At 35.6% G+C, this 22356-nt stretch overlaps 1 protein-coding gene across 1 annotated transcript; it reads right to left on the bottom strand.

Moving 5' to 3' along the window:
- Positions 1-11600: 11600 nt before the first annotated feature.
- On the bottom strand, positions 11601-22047 carry si:dkey-9k7.3 (circularly permutated Ras protein 1). Its single transcript, XM_046850626.1, has 19 exons — positions 21351-22047; positions 20561-20618; positions 20367-20453; positions 19758-19850; positions 19532-19618; positions 19348-19445; positions 18957-19157; positions 18721-18771; positions 18065-18154; positions 17771-17922; positions 16667-16748; positions 16096-16208; positions 15858-15942; positions 14226-14332; positions 13811-13920; positions 13513-13624; positions 13287-13427; positions 13023-13116; positions 11601-12092 (listed from the first exon to the last, which is right to left on the bottom strand). The coding sequence occupies exons 2-19, from the start codon at positions 20616-20618 to the stop codon at positions 11997-11999; spliced, it is 1857 nt and encodes a 618-aa protein (XP_046706582.1). The 5' UTR covers positions 21351-22047; the 3' UTR covers positions 11601-11996.
- Positions 22048-22356: the final 309 nt, after the last annotated feature.

Raw genomic sequence — 22356 nt, 5'->3', positions numbered from 1 at the left:
TAAGGTCCAGTTACGAGCGTAACACTAAAACAGGTAGTAATAATGGCTATTTTTTACTTAATTACATGTCAGAACACAAACTTCTTTACTCTAACTTGAGTAAAATAGTGTAGTCAGTACTTTTTTACCAACTTTTACCAGAGTCTTTTAAAACATGACTATCTGTACTTCTACTTGAGTGATGTATCTGTGAACTTTTGCCATCTCTGGGTATGTCTATGTAAATGACATTACTAATTCAGTTTCTGGGAAGCAAAACTGCAATAATGAATGGCTGCACCCTGCACATCTAATTCATGAGTAGGTAACTTCCTTACTCCTCTGATTGCCCCCGAACAAAAACACCAATCTGCATTAAAATCTCCCCGAAACCTCCACTTTCCATCGTTCACACCTTTTCTTGATCCATTACTAATAGTTACTACTGTTGAACATGTTTTGTACATTTCTATATGTTGGTTTTCTATAAGTATAGTTTATTGTCAATATAGGAATGATAAATAATATGGGATTAGGAAAAACATGGTTCAGGGTATATTAAGAGAATGAAAATATAGTGGGTGTAAAATGTACTACTGTACTGTACACCAAATTAAAGTGTAAAAGTGTTTAAATAATGTGTTTAATTGAAAGTGAGGAACAAAAGAGATGGAGATAAACGAGGAAGAAGGGAGTGTGTAGGTGTGTAGAATGAGTGGTATGTTGCCTGGGCTGTCCGAGCGGTTAAGGCATAACATTTACCCCCATTTTCTTCCTCCTTACCCCATTCCCCTTGTTTCCTCTAATATAATCTAATATAATATACATTATATTATGTGTTATTTCATCTTGGGTTGTTGATAAATTTTAAGTCTTAACTAAGGAGCTGTACATTAAAATTACACATCTTGCGAAATAGTCTTGTGTCTATCTCTCCTGGCATCTATTTTAGATTATTCTAGCTCAGCTTATGAATGTTTTAGGAATGTAAGTGCTTCACCTGTTTGTCACTGATTTAATAAGTAGCAAAACTTGTGTATTTGTAAAACATTTTGTTCCGGTGTTGATTGAACTGAACGTGTTCATATTATTGTGGATAATAATGAGAAGAAAATAATGAAGAGGTAAATATTGTGCGTTATATTTAAACAGGTTTATAGTTAAATTGTGCTGTGACATAAAAAGATTGTTGTAGCTGATTAGTGAAGTTAAAAAACATTGTCGCGTTTTTCAAAGACGGGTGACTTGCGTGAGCATGCAACCTTGTCGGAAATCACTGTTATTTCCTGACAGAGGACAACTTAAACCAAAAGCACCCAGAGGCCTGCTCTCTATTACACTGGAAAGAAGTGTGCATCCATAAATGTAGATATCTACCAAGATACACCTTGTTTGTAAACACACACACACACACACACACACACACATATATATATATATATATATATATATATATATATATATATATATATATATATATATATATATATATATATATATATATACATAAAAGCACATAGGGTAATTAATTAACATTTTGGTTTTCTTCAATATTTTTTTCTTTTTACTTCCTATAATGTGGCACATTTAACTGATACCACCACTTTAGAACAATGCTATATGATCTGACAGTAAAATAGATGTCTTCCTGATCAAGCTGAACCTGATTGGTGACCTGTTTCCCCTTTTCTTTCTAACATTACCTTTCATCCTCCAAGGCCTGCTTTCCATATTTCCTTTCAGCTACAAAAAAGAACCAAAGACCTTTCCAGACCACACGAGGTGGTCCGTGGTCCAGTGTCTCTTATTGACATGTTAGACTGCTACCCATAATGGATCTCGCTCAACTTTTCGATGATTTCCCACATTTTTAACTGTATTAGTAGGCAAAGGAATGTAGTGTTTCTGCATCTGCCACTGTTCACGCATTTATCACACACTACACTGAAAAAACTGTTCAGAGATGCAGCATTCATTCCTTTTTGGTGTCACACCTTGCATGCATTATCTAAAGGAATCTTGGCTAACCATCTAATTATGGTTGTTGTTAAAATACATTTTAATTGGTAAATGGTCTAACAGTGCCAATGCAAATGAAATACTCGGCTGAGAGATTTTACCATTTGATTGGATAGTTTCACTCTAATGATAACTGTTTCTAATCAGCTGGCTCATTGGATTTCGTACAAATTTGCAAAACCTTTTAGAGTATTACACAAATACAAATATAAATAATAGCAAAAGAATAAACAAAAGTGCAGCCTAATGGGTGTCATGGAGAAACATAGCCAATTGGTTGTATGGGTTTTGTTGTTTATCTTTTTTTGTTTTCTGTGCACACATTGGTTTTTGTTAATCATGTATAGACTATAATTGTGTTTACTAAAATTGAATTTATGATTACAAATTGTTTTCCATTAAATTACTACATTACTACATACTACATAGTAGGAAGGTACACACATATTGACTGTAGGGTATTTTTTTTGTATCAGCCTATTAACATATAATTTGCAAATCATACTTTGAATAAATCACTTACAATTTTTAGTAGCTCTAAACCTTTTATTTTCCTGAGTTATCTGAGAAAATAAGACAGGGGATTCAATGTGTTGGCTAACTATGTATATTTTACTATAAATAACATACACATCCTGCTAAAATATTACTCTAGTAAAAGTAAAACTTTTACATTTCTACTTGAGTAAAAGTACAAACATACTTGCTTTTTTAATATATGTATGTATCAAATGTATTAGTGAAATATATGTCATTAATTTCCGAAATGTATTGTCCTATTCTCCTGCATCATACTGTTTTATGGAAAACAAATTAATTGACACAGGAACAGGATAAGAGTATCTTTACTCCACACAAACGTTTGCAAGATCCTGCTGGCTGTGATTGTGGTCTAGCACAATTTATGTATTCAATTCAAAGTAATGAGAAACAGCATGTTTTTTTATGTAGTGGAGTAAAACATATTATTATATATTCAATATTTAACTGTAGTGAATTGAAAGTTTCCCAAAGTAAAAAAATATAAAGTACACACGTTACACCCAAAGAAACAGGCTACATCATTACTGTCCACCATTTAAATGGAACATTAAGGACTTATTCCTCTCCCATGCCCAGCACTTCTGGGATTTATAGCAGATCCACAGAGGCCTTGAGCAGGATTAAGGATCATGAGAGTCAATGAATGAACTCTCATGCATTGGTTCTCTTAGGTGCAGTCATATAAATGAACAAAGAAAAATCAACTGGTAGGTCATTTATTCAAGACACCTTCAGTTGTTATGGTTTTTAATTTAAAAGTAGTCTATCAATTAAACATTTCTTTAACGACTTATGTGTAAATGAAATGTATCTAAATTAACAAAAATCTAGTCTTTTATACGCATAAATTAAATTGACAAAAATGTAAAATCAGTGGTCAAATACACTATATACAAAAGTTTGTGGACTCCTGACCATAAGATTTGTATGTGCTTTTAAACATCCCATTCCACATTGACGTCCCGTTTGCTGTCATTATAAATTCCAATTTTCTAGGAAGAGCTTCTGCTAGATTTTGGAGTGTGGTTGCTGAGATTTGTGTTCATTTAATAAAGTTGATGTTTAGGTGAGGTGAAGTCAGCATTTAGATTCATCCCAAAGGTGTTCAGTAGGGTTGAGCTCTATAGTAGGCCACTCAATATCTTCCACTCCAAAGCATGTAAAGCATATCTTCATGGAGCTGGCTTTGTGCACAAGGGCATTTGTCATGCTAGAACAAGTTTGGGACTTTAGTTTAAGTGAATGGAAAATCATATAGATCCTATACAATTGTGTGCTTTTAATTTGGGGGTAACTGTCTAGGCATGAAATACATATGCCTGGAAAAGCAGGGTGGCCCAATACTTTTGACCATACAATGTATTAAACCAGAGACTGTTATTGAGGATTAAATGTGGCAGTAAGGTTGAAGGTATACTAAGGCTAGTCAGTTATTCTTAAATGATTTTAAATGATTTTTCTCATGGTTCATTCGCCCACAGATAAAAAAACTAGATTTTTTTAGCTGCCCAGACTAACAGAACAGAGAAGTGAGGATTTGCCACCGTGTGGCCGTGTATGTTAGTGTTGAAGCAGTGTTTTATTACCCCAGGGCCTGTTTGACTGTTACATAGGACATGCTTCAACAAGCCTGGCGTGCAAAGTGAAAAATACCGTTAGGATCTGCTTTGGGAGGGACAGCTGTGAAAAGAGCGGTCTACAAAAACCCCCAAACTTAGAAACAGTTTACTACAATCTCTGCAATGTCTATTACAATCACTAGCACTAATCAAACATGGCAAAATATTCCTTAGAGAACTACAAAATAGTACTTGTTTTTTTTTTTCTTTTGCATAAATTACTCATTTAACTTCTGTTAACATAACATAATTTTTGACACTGCATAGTGAACCAATGTTTTTGTATCATTCTGAGGTTTTCATTAAAATGTGTATAACTGTAACTCAATAATTTCAAGCCCCTACCCACAACCCTAAAAATTCAGTTGAGTCTGACTAACTACCAGCTACAAAACACAAGCTAACCCAGTCAAACCGGTAGACCATGTAACTGGTAAGTTATTTTCTATTTTCTTTGATTAATTGACCAGCAAATATTTAAGATTTCATGATTATGGTGCTGTTGTATATATTTTTCAGTGTTGTATTAAAATGTTTTACAATGTAGCAGTGCTAATTAAGAAATGGTTTTCTTTCTAACATTTATTTTAACTGGAGAACTCCTACTGTTATTCTGGTTAGGTCTGTTATTAAGTATTATGGTCTGTTCAGCTGTTTAACCAGTCAACAACAACACAAAAAAACACACACACTAGTATGCTAGTAAATTAAAAGAAACACGACTTTGTCAGCAGGAATTCAGTTACATTTTGAGTTTTGTGAAAGACACATTTTTAGTCTGGGCCCCTTAGGCATTTTATGCTCAGAGTAGTCAGGCATTATTCATTTTCTATGTTAACCTTTGGCAGAGGGGGCCTGCTTGCAATAAATATGAATGCTCATATTCTGATTGCATATTCAATGGCATGGTTGGTTTTATTTTGTAGGATAAATAATATTATTAAAGATAAGAGAGAAACTGAAAAATACCACATACTCATTAATGGATACGCCTTCAATACAATAAAAGTTGTCTGACGATCTAACCATGTATGTCTTTCTACGTTGTTTAGTATGGCGGTTGTGTTAATTCTAGAATGACAAATCTGTTCCCGTGCAAACCTCGAAACAAGTTATATGTAAATATCCAAGTATTAAATAAAAAGTACTAACAGTTACTTTGTTAGTTCACTAGGTGGCAGTAACATTCCTTTAAGGCCATTTTCCTCTCTTGAAGTAGGCCCCATAAACCCCCAAATCTAAAATGGTCATGTGTTGTTTTCTACTGAAGAAAAATCAACATTTTCCTTCAGTAGAAAACAACACATGACCATTTTAGACTTCCTTACAATTTTCAAAGCTCCTCCTGGTAGCGCTATAGTTCACAAAGTTACCTGTAACCTGACTTTGTCTCAAGGTCAATGGTCAATGAGACTCTATACCATTCTGTGAATGGTGCGAGAGTATTCTGATGACAGGTGTGCTTAGTCATATGCTGTATACTGATAAATTAAATGGGATTTCATAGCATCAGTTCCTAATTTAAATAAGTGATATATATATATATATATATATATATATATATATATATATATATATATATATATATATATATGAATTGTTGTTGAATTGTTGTTTATATTTATATAAACTTTATATTGATAAATATTGATGCTTCCCATTGAGGGGACAAATGGATCCAAACAATGCCACTACATTGCCTCCAACAGCATAACAGAGCCACTAAGTCTTCCTTCAGTCTGCTGCCTATTTTTATACCAGTACCAGTGACTGTGGCAACTGGAAATAATTTTAATATTTTGTATTTGAATATGAGATCTTCATTCTAATGATACGATTACGGTAAATCAAATATAAAATTATTAAGCCAGTTTCTGGACATCATTTGAGGTGGATATAATACCAAAACTAGAAAAAAAACCCTTTTTTTGGTCTTATCTAGGTCCCAACACTTGAACCACTAATGTGGTTACTTATCTGGGCCAGTTTGCTGAGCTCTGCACTACTTTTCCTCAGCACTGAACACTTCATCTTTAACTCTCTGTTCATTTCACCTGTCTTGTGTTCTGATGAGGACCTTCCCATTTCACCTGCCTCCAAATGCTCAGCCTACTTCATCTCAATAGAGCTCAGCAGTGCCCCAAACACATGCATGGTGTCCTATGTCTCTCTTTCTGCAGACATTTCAATAGGAAATTATATTATAGAAGAGAAAGAAGGAACATAATGAGGAAGTAAAGATGTTGGGGAAACGATTCTGAATATATATAGAACATTGTAAAAAAAAAAAAAAAAAATTAAATTATTTGCTGAACATAATTGCAAACAGCATGTCACCACTTCTCAGTAAAAAAAAATATTTGTGAATGTTATTTGTGAATACATTTCAAATGTGTGCACACTTTTGCACTCAACTGTATGTGTAAATTTTTTTGATAGCCTCAAGCTTAGCTATAGCAGCTTTTTCTTCTTCTGTTAGGGGTCGCCATAGCGGATTATCCGTCTACATTCCGCAAGCTCAGCTATAGTATACACAAGGTAAAAACAAACAGTACTTTCTTTTATTTGCCCCAGTGATAACCTACTCTACTATCTTTTGTTCAATAATTCCCTGTAATATTCTGCAATGCTAATTTGAGTCTGCATGAAATAACTAAACAGGAAAGACAACAGTTCACGCCACATTCATTTTGCATAGAAAGTTGCCTAAGACTATATTGTTCTTTGTGATTATTAGTTTGATAATCATGGAATTTTTTTTTTAAGTTTACAAAGAATCACATGACCATTTTATTACTGCAAAAAAAAAATATAATAATAATAATAAAAAAAATAATAAAGTTGTTGTGGTAATGTTATGTGATTAGTAATCTGAATCTTCACACACACTCCCAATCAGCTTTGTAGAAGTGATCCTGTTTATGGTGGTGCTTTGTAAAACATGCCACATTTCTACTGTCTGCATCACCAATTAGAGCGTATCTCCTGAAGGACACCCTTCTCATAAGTTCTTGGCGCTGCATGCTATCAGAATCATTCTTTATCTGCATTGTTTGCATCCCTGTTGACTGATTATTATGAAAAGGTGAAAAGGTCTTGATAAACCTATGCTTTATTTCAATAAAGAGATCCCTATGCCCAAGCTCCCCCTTTCATATTCCTGAAATGCTCAGTGATCTCATGGAGAGTGAGGTTGGTATAGAATGGATAGAATTTGACTGCATTCCAGTACTCTCTGATGCAGTTAATGCTATAACCATGGTCATAAAGGCTGAAACTGCTACTCAGAGAGGAAGCTACCTTGGCTTTGCATTGGTATTCATACATTTAAAAAGTGGATTAAGATATACAAAAGGAGATAATATAGGAGTAAAGGCAAACGAAGAAAGTTGAATGGGTTGAGAGAGGCTGTATGAATATCTGAATCATTTCCTCTTTCTAAAAATTAATTTTAAATAACTGTAAACTTTAGATGACGATCTAACAGGTTAACAGATGTCTAAAGCGAACAGAACTAAAACTTGTTAGGTGTTTGGGTAAAGGAAGGAAGCTCCGACTGAAGTACACCTCTTTTATCTAAAAGATCACCAGTGTTCACTTATTTAACTTGATTCTGTTTACTTCATAACATCATGTCCTATAGCATTTAAATGATTATACATTGTCATGCACAGTCTTTCATACTGTTATTGTAAAACTTTTCTAGCATTCTAATATTTCCGAAGCACTTTCTATGCCATATATATACACTCACCGGCCACTTGATTAGGTGCACCTGTCCAACTGCTCGTTAACGCAAATTTCTAATCAGCCAATCACATGGCAGCAACTCAATGCATTTAGGCATGTAGACATGGTCAAGACGATCTGCTGCAGTTCAAACCGAGTGTCAGAATGGGGAAGAAAGGTGATTTGAGTGACTTTGAACGTGGCATGGTTGTTGGTGCCAGACGGGCTGGTCTGAGTATTTCAGAAACTGCTGATCTACTGAGATTTTCACGCACAACCATCTCTAGGTTTACAGAGAATGGTCCGAAAAAGAGAAAATATCCAGTGAGCGGCAGTTCTGTGGGCGCAAATGCCTTGTTGATGCCAGAGGTCAGAGGAGAATGGCCAGACTGGTTCGAGCTGATAGAAAGGCAACAGTAACTCAAATAACCACTCGTTACAACCGAGGAATGCAGAAGAGCATCTCTGAATGCACAACACGTCGAACCTTGAGGCGGATGGGCTACAGCAGCAGAAGACCACACCGGGTGCCACTCCTGAGATCTAAGAACAGGAAACTGAGGCTACAATTCGCACAGGCTCACCAAAATTGGACAATAGAAGATTGGAAAAACATTGCCTGGTCTGATGAGTCTCGATTTCTGCTGCGACATTTGGATGGTAGGGTCAGAATTTGGCGTCAACTACATAAAAGCATGGTTTCATCCTGCCTTGTATCAACGGTTCAGGCTGGTGGTGGTGTAATGGTGTGGGGGATATTTTCTTGGCACACTTTGGGCCCTTAGTACCAATTGAGCATTGAGCATTGTGAGCAATGCCACAGCCTACCTGAGTATTGTTGCTGATCATGTCCATCCCTTTATGACCACAGTGTACCCATCTTCTGATGGCTACTTCCAGCAGGATAATGCGCCATGTCATAAAGCACAAATCATCTCATACTGGTTTCTTGAACATGACAATGAGTTCACTGTACTCAAATGGCCTCCACAGTTACCAGATCTCAATCCAATAGAGCACCTTTGGGATGTGGTGGAACGGGAGATTCGCATCATGGATGTGCAGCCGACAAATCTGCAGCAACTGCGTGATGCTATCATGTCAATATGGACCAAAATCTCTGAGGAATGTTTTCAGTACCTTGTTGAATCTATGCCATGAAAGATTAAGGCAGTTCTGAAGGCAAAAGGGGGTCCAACCCAGTACTAGTAAGGTGTACCTAATAAAGTGGCTGGTGAGTGTGTGTGTGTGTGTGTATATATATATATATATATATATATATATATATATATATATATATACACACACACACACACACACACACACACACACATCATAGTAAAACAACAAAAATAACATTTCAAAGCTATGCAGAGGTAACACCTATTTAAATAAAAACTGTCATCTAAGTTTAATATAGCCAAGTTTCTACTTCTCTAATAGAGACTCTTATAGTCAAGTCAAGTTTATTTCTATAGCACTTTTCACACTAGACATTGTCTCAAAGCAGCTTCACACAATTTAAGAGTTTGAGGTGAATGATGTGCATTTATCCCTGATGAGCAGCCTGGGGCGACTGTGGCAAGAAAAACTCCCTTAGATGTTATGAGGAAGAAACCTTGAGAGGAACCAGACTCAAAAGGGGAACCCATTCTCATTTTAGTATATCAAGAGTGTGATTATAAATTTTAAAACAATACTAACATGAGCACCGGAATATAAAATTATGAGTAATGTCCTTTCTACAGTCTTATACAGTCATTTGAGGTTATGGAACCAGGAGCTACTAAGCAACTCCTAAAATTGCTTAACATTTGAGATAATGATAGATCATCATAGATCCAACACCAGAATGTCATATGCTCGAAAACCATTAAACTTTTAACTACTATAATGAATCTTAAATTAAGTCATTTTTATTTAAGTTTAGTTTATTTACTATTCAGTATTCACTTCCTTTTTTAAGTTTCCCTCAGTTTCACCTCCTGAAGATAAATCGTAGAAGGCTTATTAAATTGTCTTCTTATGTATCTTGTTTTATCATCTCCCTTTCTCACCTAAGAGCCACCTCTGCTTTTCTGGTTTAAATCAGACTTTGGGGACAGGAAGTGCCAAAATGCTGAAGTAGAAAGATCTTGTGCTACGATTCTAACTTCTGTACAGAAATACAGGCCAAGTAGCTTTAAGTTGAAGACGTGGCCTTCTGGAGATGTGTAGTCCTTATCTAGAGTGCATAGGAATTATGCCATAATTCTCACTGATGCCTAAAATTCCAGAAAGAGGTTTTTTATTTTATTTTGTGGCAACAGAAAGCCAGCGGCATGACTTCCAGAGGATCATGTAGACACTAAAAATATGAAGTGATTTCAGCAAGATGGGAAGTTAATAGCAGTGTGTTTAGCTGCCATAGTTCAAAGCATGGAGTAGCTTTTAATCGAAGTAATTCTGAAAGAAGGATATGACAGCCACAAAAAAACAGTACCCATTTTAGTTTTGAATATATATTTGTGTATGAGCTGTCTTGTGTGGTTGCATGTGTGTGTAGAGAGAAGGCTACATGGCTTAGCAGTAGAAATATAAACAATGGCTCTATTTGCAAGATTAGATTTAAATTTCAAATATGTTCATCCTCAGTGTTAACAAGAATCTTAGCTCATAATTCAATGAACATTTAACATTATTGCACTGCTTTCCATTAATTGTCTAATTCATACTGAATTTTCATTAAAACTAATTAGATACCAAGATTAGAAACTATTATTTTGCCCCACTGATTTCGATGAAAGTCAGTAGGAGTAAGACTTGTGATAGAAGGGTATTTGTAAGAGTGAAAGGGAAAGTTTATAGGACTGTGGTGAGACCTGTGATGTTGAATGGTTAAGAGACAGTGGCATTGAGTAAAAGACAGGAGGTTGAGCTGGAGGTAGCAGAGCTGAAGATGTTGAGGTTTTCGTTGGGAGTGATGAGGATGGACAGGATTAGAAATTAGTTTATTAGAGGGACAGCGCATGTAAGACGTTTTGGAGACAAGGTGAAGGAGGCGAGATTGAGATGGTTTGGACATGTGCAGAGGGGGGACATAGGGTATATCGGTAGAAGAATGCTGAGGATGGAGCCACCAGAAAGGAGGAAAAGCTGAAGGCCAAGTTCGAGGTTTACGGATGTGATGAGGGAAGACATGCAGGTAGTTGGTTTGAAAGAGGCAGATGTAGAGGACAGGGGGGTATGAAGACGGATGATCCGTTGTGGCGACCCCTAATGGGAGAAGCCGAAGAAGAACTTTGGGAAATTGCAGAGTACACTAAATGACCAAAGGTTTGTGGACCCTAACCATCACACTTGTAAGTGCTTTGTAAAAGTTTCCAGATTTAGACCTTGCCTTGTGCAAAGGGGCATTTGTCATGATGGAACATTTGGGCCCCTTAGTTCCCGTGCACAGAAATATTAAAGCTACAGCATATTGTGTGTCATTGTGGACTTCCAATTAACTAAAGGCTTACATAATGGTGTGATGGTCAAAAGTCCCCATACTTTTGGCCATAACGTGAATGAAAGAAAAAAAAGTCCACATTACCACAGGATCAAAATCTGGAGCTGTGAGTATTGTCACTACACAGTACTACTGTATATTCTAACCATATTGTCATCAATTAAAATATTTTAAATGCTCAGAAATTAACATGTTGGCTGCATGTATCAGAAAAATCAGGATCAGTTTGAGAATCAGGATTTATTAAAATATATTATATATTTAAACATTTTTTCAATGGAAAGTTCTTAAGGAAATACTGCATAAGAAAGTCACCATTGTATGGAACCGAAAAAATTCTGCAAACACAAACAAATAGACCTTTAAACGATCTTATCAATTACAGACTGAGACTTTGACATTTTTGTTCAAAAGTACATTGAAACAATGAATTTTACTAGAACCATTCTATAAATACACTTGCCTGTAGCCTCTGTCATTTTGTTACTGTTAACAGAGATCTCCACCTACTGAACAGCAGCATAAGAGGTAAAATATGAAATTTCCGATACACACTCTTCAGACTGTTTTTGTTCTGCTGTTAGTCACTGTTGTTTAAAGGTGAAGTCCCCTTTGTCTCAACTTTTTAACATAGCTGCATTTTCCTCCTTCTGACCCCTGCTTGTCGCCCTCTTCATCTGATACACAACTTTGGCCGCCTCGTCTGACAAACCCTGAAAGAAAGATAATATGCAAGCCAAACAGCAGTAAGTCAGATACAAGCAGTAGTACTTAATCTTTCAGAAAGTACAATGGAAAGTGTTCGCCTGTTGCAAACAGGGTCACTGCCTCTGCTGCCAAAGTAAGGGAAAGTACTTAGCTACAGAAACCGATAGCAATTCACCACAGATTTTTATCTCATGTGCATGAGCAGGTAGTCACAAACATATGCTACTAAGGATCTGTAAACAGTTGTGTATAACTAGGTGTATATGTAATATGTGTTTACATATACAATTATATTTATGCAAAAGACACCTGGTGTAGCAGTTAAAATCTGAAAGACCTTTTTAATTTCATTTTGTTCATTTCAATTCAGTAATAAATTCATATATTATTTTTAACAATTTCCCAAATTAAGATTGATTAATTGATTCCTAACAAACTTCTTAAGATTTTACAGTTCTTGTTCTATGTATTTACTTGTCTTGCATATTTAATTGTTATTTACACATATTGTCTGTGTATTTATTATAAATCTACCTAGCTCAGGTCATAGAAAATTAAACTCAATCTCAAAATGATGGATTCAGGTCCCATGTCGGCCAGCGCAGGCATCTGGAGAATGTTGATAGCGGAGCATAGCGTTACATTTAAGTGCATAGAAGAAAGGTCTGGCAATCTCCTTCTGTTTCCTGTAAAGTCTATGGATAACAAGTCCAGTTATCCATAGAATCAGCATGATTTGGTATCGATTCGACAACACATAATACAAAAATTCACTTTCCTCCCCGGTCAGTGTTCTACATTTTACTTTGTTATAGGTCGCACCATAGTCCTGGAGAAATGACACTTTGTTCCAATGTATACAAACTATTTAGAGGAATGACAGTAAAAACCGTATTACATTTTTTATTTTGTTAGTTTGAGTGCTGTGTTCTGACCTGTGAATCCGGGTTCAGGTCATCACAGATCATACTCATTGTACTGATCCAGTTTCCATAGATACTCTCTTCTTTAGGACTTGGCTTTTGTTCACTGTCCAACACATTAAATGAGAGTTTCTCAATGCATACATATATATGTACATATAGTTAAACACACAGAAGTGGCACAGATTTAAACTTAAGGCTGCAATCAAAATTAATTAGCATTATTTACAGATTCAGCACAATAGCCCCCCCACTTTCCCCCACACACAAACACACCTGATGTCTTTGAGGAGGTCCTGCTGGGCTTTGAGTTGACATTGAGCCTCGTGGATTCTGCCCTCCATGGTTAGACGGGCACAAAGCTGGGCACAGTGAACGCCCAGCACAGCCATGTTCAGGCTCCCTGCCCACACCCAGCTATAGAAAGAGCAACTGTATGTTTTCTATCTTCTAAATGGATTCAATTCTTACAATGTTTGTGCATTTCTTTGTGCAGCGCTACCTGCTGGTTGTAACACGCTTCTGCTGAGTAATAACTCTAGTTACTTTCTTCAAATCTCGAGTTTTGAAAGACAGCTGTAGCTGGAAGGGAACTCTGTCTCTTCTCTGGAAACCTGCACATAGGACCATTTGAACTTTTAGCACTATTTATACAATTTATATATTCTTAATAATTGGAAAAAGAAAGAAAAATTAAAGAAAAAAATCTGCAAGGACAGAGATTGAAGACATAAATAGCTTACAGGATGTCAATCCTTTAAAGAACTTCCTCAGTCTGTTAAAGATCTGTCTTCACTTACTCTCAACTTTATCTGGTTTGACAGCAAACTGGAACGTGATCTCCACCCCACTTGTGACATTTCCAATCTCTCTAACCAGCCTGTGGTTGTCAGTCTCAAAAGGATAATATCTGCAAGAACAAAAAATGCTAGAAGTTAAGTTCAGGTGAAAGTAAGCACTTAATTAAAAACACAGTGTGTACATACATAAAAAAATAAAGAATACAATACTCTACTGAAGTAAAAAATAATAATAAATTAAAAGTGATTATAGTTTCCATTTCTTACTTTCTAATGCCTGTTTGCAACAAACAGATATGCTGTGTTGTATACAGTACCATCTAAAGATAATTATGGTCCAACTTACAAAAAGTATCATTGTAAGTAACTTTGAAGTTACACGGTTAAATTCCTTCTACAATTAATTGTTACTTACACGCCATTAGGTGCAAGCAGGGTTGCCTCAACATTAGTTGCTAAGATGTCGTCAGCCAGTGCATTCTGAATTTCTGATCCAACTGTACAAATGTTAACTCTGTTGATCTAAAATGAGAGATGAGGGCAAATATTTACCCATGTCACTCTGTTGATGGCCTGTTTGACTGAAGAGTTTTAACCAAGAAATGGCAATAATAGTTTAAAACACTGGTTATCAAATATCACAAATAAAAAACAGACACTATTAAAAGTACTAATATAGTAAAAATAGTGATTATTTCTAAAACATTATATTAAGCAAGGAATAATCCTTCAGGACACGTTTCATGAAAACACAAGAAATCAAAAAGAAATCAACACTGAGGTAAAGGAATGTATACAATAGGTAGTTCTGGTCTACTAATGTAATTAGAGAAGTTGCAGTGTTGATATTTATTTAAACAGGACTGGTACAGTTCACTGTTGTATAAAAGCCACTGTTCATGCTGTTATAGTCGGCACAATATATATATATATATATATATATATATATATATATATATATATATATATATATATATATATATATATATATATATATATAATATTTTAGGGCTGTCAATCACTTAAAATATTCAATCGCATGATTGCAAGGAGTTAACTTGTGATTAATCGCAACTTAATAGCACATTTCTATCTGTTCTAAATGTATTTAACCCTAACTGATGCAGTGAGTAGCTTCTCATTTCTTATCCTGTGTTCGTGGAAAAGATGTAAATCTGTTCCAAAAGGGTCAAATTCTTTTCATGCAACAAGCAAAGAAAACATCTAAGGATATTGATGAAACTACTAAAATTGAATTAAGAACTGTCCAATGCATTATTAAAAACTGGAAGGATAGTGGGGAACCATCATCCTCAAGGAAGAAATGTGATTGGAAAAAAATCTTGATCACTCAAACTTTTGGTGAAATCAAATCATAAAAAAACAACAGTAGAACTCACGGCTATGTTTAATAGTGAATGTAAGAGCATTTCCACAAGCACAATGCAAAGGGAATGTAGGTGTTTGGAACTAAACAGCTGTGTAGCCTTAAGAAAACCAAAAGGCTTCAATTTGCTAGGGAGCATAAAGATTGGACTCTGGAGCAATGGAAGGTCATGTGATCTAATGAGTCCAGATTCACCCTGTTCCAAAGTGATGGGTGCATCAGGGTAAGAAGAGAGGCAGATGAACGGATGCACCCATCATGCCTAGTGCCTACCGTACAAGCCTTTGGGGGCAGTGCTATGATCTGGGATTGCTGCAGTTGGTCAGGTCGAGGTTCAGCAACATTATGTGCCCAAAGAATGAGATCAGCTGACTAACTGAATATACTGAATGAGCAGGTTATTCCATCAATGTACTTTTTCTGATGGCACAGATATATTCCAAGATGACAAAGCCAGGGTTCATCAGGCTCAAATTGTGAAAGAGTGTGGTTCTGGGGCATAGGACCTTATTTTTACACATGGATTGGCCACCACAGAGTCCAGACCTTAACCCCATCTTAAATACAGTTAGCTTATGATTTTTTTTACACTAGAGACAACGTTAGCAACAGGGAGTATTTAAAATGATCTAAGCATTATTTACTGTGTTGCTTACTCACCCTTCCTCCTGTGTGGTCAGCTAGTTTTCCCACCTCTGCCAGGCTGCAGTCCTCACCCTCAAATGTCATTACTGATACAATCACTCTGCATGCAAACGCAATATCAAATTGTTTATATTATTAAAAGTATTTGCCATTTTTATCACACTTCAATTAACAGTTGGGCCCATTGTAGCATAATTAAATTCACAGTGATAATAATATACCCTCTAGACTACAGGAAAGGGTTGTGACTTACCCTTTTTCTGCTGCATGACTGGCTAACTGGTTGTAGAAATATACTGAAGATGCACATTCCTGTTCTAACTGGCCCAGGCCTATGTTGGCCAGTCCATCTGTACAAATTATGACCTATAAGAAAAATATGGAACATGATGTAAAGAAAAGGAAAATAGTTTAAATGCAGAAATTAAATTGAGGTTGTTGTTTTTTTTAAACCAGACATGTAAAGATAAGTCAAGAAATATTTAAATTAAGCTAGCTGGTGTAACACTGCTAATGTAAATGACACATAGGGAAATTTCTGTACAAATTGCATGCTTAATTCATCAGATTCCTGAAAAGACGACTTTTGTTTCAGTAACAATTCAAAGCCAAATAAGTTAAAATATTAACAATAAAATATAACTGTATAAAAATGTTTAAGCTACTTTCTCTAAAGCACATTTATTCCACAATCTTCAAACACTTCACTGACTACATATATATGGTATAATTTATGATTTTACACATAACATAATTGGTTGTACTTTAATATGTACTTTAATATGACAACATTATTGCCAGATTCAAACACACCGAAAGCTCACCTTCGAACCTACAAACTGAGAGGCCATAGCAATAGAGATGAGTGCTGCAGGACCTAACGCAGTGGCTCCGTGCTCTCTTAATCTGAAATAAAATTAAATTGCTATAGATGTTTTAAAATGGTGGACAGAAAAGTAGACCCAGTGCCTACAGTATAGATTCACTAGCAACATGAATCTAAAAAAATATTATTAATCCTGTCACAATGCACATTTAGGTGCTTGAGGGGAAAACTACTACCACATAATATTACATAAAAAGACAACAAAATTGAGGAACAGCAAGTATTAAATACTATCTGAAAAACATTTCTTTGTTTTTTTGTTTAAAGGATTTATACTAATTGTAATGCAAAAAGAAACAGAAACTATTTTTCTCTGCAAACAAGAAAGGGTTTTTCCCCTACTTGATTCCTCCCCTAAAAGAAATGTTTTAATGTAGAAGCCTATAACAAATGACTCCAAAGAAACCTATTTTTAGAAAACAGTCCTAGAATCCAAAGAATTTGTGATGACCTCTTTTTCAAGAGAGTACATATTAAAATAATCTCAAATGAAGCAAAAGCAAAAACCTTTCTATCAGAGGAAGTAATCAAAAGTTCAGCACACCATCAGTAGCTTTCACCGCAGGTAGTCTTAACAAGTAACATTGCAAGATATTTGGCCACTTGGCATAATGTTCAAATTTAATCAGATCACTGTACACTGATTAAATGTATTTTCTTCTTACTTTTGCAGACAGAGAATAGCTTACTGGCACATTGCACACAAACAATCACACACACACACACACACACACACACACACACACACACACACTTAACTTGGTTGGCTTTCATCTTTGCCTATTAATTTGTAGGCACTCATCATTATTCAGTATAATCATAGCATCAGTCATGTTGCTTTAATAGCCAATATATTTGTATAACAGAAAAGTGTAGGATATTATTTATCATTTACCCTTTGCAAAGCACCATGCATGTCTGTAATTCTCTGTATACAACAGTTTTTCTCCATGCAAAAGAGAATTAACATCTGTCTGATTACCCGAGAGAATCGAAGTCGAATGGGTAGAATTCTATGACAAATGTATAGACATCTACTCACTCTTTGACTCTTTGTGTGAGACACTGGTATGTCTCAGCAATGCAGTGTGGTGTGGTGTACTTCTCTCCCTGCTCCCGCACATGATCATAGTCTACCAGAGCCCAGTCCCGCAGACACAGGGGAACTCCTGTACCGTCGCCATATACTGTCACCTGACAATACAACACAACACATTGTTGACTTATTAGTGATAAACATTTGCTAGGATTTTTATAACAGTGGGTAGAAATGTGTGTACTCCACATTACGCTTGATGGGATAATTACATTTCTTTATCCATTTTTTATTTTTTACCTCATCATTAAAAGTGACCAATGCTACTCGGCGGTGAGGTGATGATTTTAGCAACGAGGACAGTGCCAACTGCAGGGCCTCTTGGACACCCTACAAACAAAATAAATAAATGGTTTATTATCCATCTGCACATAATAAATAAAAACAATTCGATAAGCATTTATTTTGCAAATAGGAACAAGAAACAGACTAGCAGCATTTATATTGGATACAAAGCCAATCAATTGGCACAAGTCATCAGTTGATCACAGGTCATCATCTACAAAAATAGCTAGGGGCAATTTAGAGCAGCCAAACCACCCACTGGCATGTTTTACATAGGTGGCTGGAAAATTAGGCTATTTAGAGTAAACCCATGAGGACATGTGGAGAACATGTAAAACTTAACACATAATAGTTCAGGATCAAACCAGGGACCTCATAGCTGAGAAAGGAAAACACTGCCCACTGTACAACAGTGGCACCCAATATCAACAATTTCAAATATTCCAAATGTATGAGGTCTACAACTAAACTCCAGGATAATAACTAGACTGAAAAATACAGAAAGCAGCTTTACAAACAGCAGACATACTCTGGAGACACTTCATACTCAGATACAATAGGGTATATTTACAATTACGATTAGAAAATGTGGCAATAAAGTTACTAGCTACCTGCAACCGTGATACATATGTTGGTGATCTCATGCTGTTACCAGGAGACACCTGGGTGAGAAACAGAATAGATGAGAAACATGAAATAAACTGAGAAAAACTAAATCAGCTTACTTAGAAGAGAGGGAACAATTTACATTAAAGGGGCATAGGAGACTAGAGAAACAAAATCAGTTACCTACAAAAAGAGTAAACAATTAACAATGGAGGAACATAAAGTCTTGAGGAAGAGTAACCTCAGATGTGACACTCATGCTACCAGAAATGTCCACACAGAAGACCACCAGCATGTCCTCTAGGTTCACATAGTCCGTGTCTATCTCTTCATCTACATAGAGCACGTCTCTGCCTGGTGGAGTCCACAGTGGAGAACGGCCCATTTTTAACTCACTCTGAGTGAGGACATTCTGATTTCCACAAAACTCACAGGACCATGTCTATAGAGAGTGTCAGAGAGAGAGAGAGCAAGAGAGAGAGAGCGAGAGAGAGAGAGAGATAGATAGAGAGAGAGAGAGAGAGAGAGAGAGAATTAGTCTAGTCAACACTATGCTAATCAAACACAACACTAATCAACTCTAGTCAAACACTGAAAACTATTAATCTTCAAACATTCCAAATAGCACTTACTGATGAATTCAAGCTGGTTTGGGAGTTGCTCACAGAAGACATGATGGCTTTACATTTCCCACAGTGCACAGGCTTCTGAATGCTTTGTATACTGGATGCTGAAAATGTACACTAATATTAGTTAATTAAGTAGAAAATGGCTCATATTTCTGAGGACATGTATAACTGCTGTGTTTGAGTTCACCTTTGTTTATGTCCACAAGACTCCCTACCTTGAGTACCACCACATTGACATTGGCTTTAATACTGGCCTGTCCTTTACCTTCCATTCCTTAAAGTGAGAAAGAAGATTTACATATATGCTTATCCTGAGCATGTAGCATCTTAATCCTCAATAATAATTACCAAATTAGATGCAATATTATGTGTTGAATGTATCACATTCATGACATTTATGGCTGCTTCCTCACCTCGAGGCGGTAATGGGGGTGGCATTGAAATGGGTCGTGTGTGTTTCAGTGTTGTGCGACGAGGAGGTACAGGCGGCGGTGTTAAAGGTGAAACTGTAGAAAAATACTGACATTTTAAAATACTAACTCCATTAACAAAGTTATTTTAGCATTAACATATAAGAAAATGTTGTGTTTCCAGGAAGAGGATATATTTTCTCTGATGAGCCACTTTCTGGAAAGTCTTTCATTACAACTTTGTTCCTACACCCACAACAGGAAGTGAGAGGGTTTTTATATTTGAACTTATCAACTTTGCTAATAAAGCATTTTTTTTTTTTTTTTAACATGGCATTTAAAACAATGCAGAGGACTGAACAAAGTAGGGACAGTGATATTATTGACAAAGAGATAAAAGTGTAGATATTAGAAGATATGTACATATACAATATTTTCAATTACCACTACTTCTGCAACTACTTCTACTAAAAATCTCTATTAAAAAAACTTGAGAAAGAAATCTCACATTTGTCAATTATTTTTCTTAAAATACCAACTGACCGAAATAATGACACAAACAAGGTAAAGGAAAAAGGTCTATACACAGCATTGAGGATGGATGTAACTCACCAGGTTTTGGAATGACAGCAATGCGGTTATCATAAGGATGTTCCGATTTTTTTCTGGATAATCCAGAGGGCAACATGGAGGAAAGACCTGAGAAACGCAGTAAGATGATGAAGGATCAGGGGGGAAAAAAAAAGGATTGAGTACAATAAATGTTTGGTGTAAAATTACATCAGTTCAGTAATCCAAGGTTTTACCTTCTGTTAGAGTTTCAGGCCTCCAGTTGCAGACAACATGAGTGCAGGCAAACTCCATCTGAAAGGAAAAACAGAAGAAGAAAAACAACAGATCAGCCATGTTTCAGTATTCTTTTCACCCCAATTTTAATCATACCTGTACTTATCAATGTAAGTATCTTCTTTTACATCTGTATTTCTATGTGTTATCACACTATTAACTTCTCAGTGTTTCAGGTTTAAGGAAAAGAAAGGCAGTAATGTCTATTGTATATCAAGAGTAACAGTTGGGCTGAAGTTCATTTTATACACATGCTCTCGTTTCCTGCTTGGTTTTGAAAAGAAAAGAAAAACATCTTCAGATTTCCTTAAATAAAATGGGACTCAATCTTTCCAGCGTAGCTTAGAAAACTAATCAACAATTATTTTGTAACACATAAAAATATGGAACATCAATGCAAATGTTGAGCAAAGTTTTTTTCCAGTAACAGACAAAATAATCTACATTTATAATGTATAATCTTATAAATACTATATTATAATATTCATTCTAAAAATGCACCAAACATGTTTGATATACATTTCTCTCTAAATATCAAATTATATATGAATCTGTATTTACTGTGCTGAGATACATCATTTCATCTTGAGATAAAACTGCACCCAACCATATCAACTCCAACATGAGCCATAAAAAAACAAAGATATCGCTAACATTTTTTTCAAACGTTAATAAAAAATCCTTCAAGACAGCTTCAGACAGTAAAAGTAATGTTGCTATGTTTAGAATAAAACCCTGTAAAGAATGTACCTTTATGCTGGTAGTTTTCAAGTCAGTATGTTATTCAGCATGTGCTACTTCTGATGCTGCCTCCTCTAAGTGCCTGTACGTGTGCTTGCATAAAGAAGCAGGAAGTAAGAAAATGACAATGAGAAAGCGCAAGAAGCTGAGAAAAGCAAAAAAAAAAAAAAAAAAAAAGTATCACTAATCCAAGGCTCCAGTGGTCTGTATTCTGTCTGTTTGAATGTCTAATTGCTTCACTTCCTGATTCGAGATTAAAACTCGCATATTAACTGCGCACAAATGGGGGAGTTTCTGTAGCACATATTTTCCTTTGCAACTTTTAGGGTCAAGAGCTAGAATATGATTCTATAAAAAAAACTTAATACACATAACAGTAACAGCACATTTGAATCAGTTTGATACAATTTTATTTGTAGACATTAAGAATGTAAGTAATGTTAAATGATACAAAAAAACCCACACTTTTGAGTATCATAGATCATAATCCAGGAATATAACAAATTTCAGTTGTTAAAGTGCATAATTTACCTGCAATTTAATTGAGTTGATTGATTAAAAAATTATGTATGCAATTATGGTATTGAAATTATGTAAAAAAAAAAAAAGGTTCATACTCATTGTTTGTTTGTTACCTTACATTTTGCTCTAATATTTTATAACCACAAATGATTGAATAAGACTGTAGAAAGGACATTACTCATAATCTTACATTCCAGTGCTCATGTTAGTTCTCACTCTCCAGTATTCTGCATTGTTTTAATATTTATAAAACACACTCATGATGTCACCCGAATGTTTTTTTCTTGCCACAGTCGCCATGGCTGCTCATCAGGGATAAATACACATTGGTCACTTTAAACTCTTACAATTCTGTAAAGCTGCTTTGAGACACTGTCTGTTGTGAAAGGCGCTATAGAAATAAACCTGACTTGACTAAATATTACGAAGAAAAAATGAACTCTTTCTATCCTGCATGGAACTTCATCAAATTAATTCCACGCAAATACAGTTC

Source organism: Silurus meridionalis, chromosome 6 (assembly GCF_014805685.1).
Source record: "Silurus meridionalis isolate SWU-2019-XX chromosome 6, ASM1480568v1, whole genome shotgun sequence".
NCBI lineage: Eukaryota > Metazoa > Chordata > Actinopteri > Siluriformes > Siluridae > Silurus > Silurus meridionalis.
This window is presented reverse-complemented; position numbering and strand designations above follow the sequence as displayed.

What these genes read in the sequence shown, in the direction of transcription:
- si:dkey-9k7.3 (XM_046850626.1), bottom strand. Translation starts at nt 20,618, where the DNA reads ATGGAGTTTGCCTGCACTCATGTTGTCTGCAACTGGAGGCCTGAAACT. An exon ending in ACCCCCATTACCGCCTCGAG is followed by an intron (nt 19,619 to 19,757) that starts GTGAGGAAGCAG and finishes TCTCACTTTAAG; the next exon opens with GAATGGAAGGTAAAGGACAG. An exon ending in CTGACCACACAGGAGGAAGG is followed by an intron (nt 14,333 to 15,857) that starts GTGAGTAAGCAA and finishes CTCTCATTTTAG; the next exon opens with ATCAACAGAGTTAACATTTG.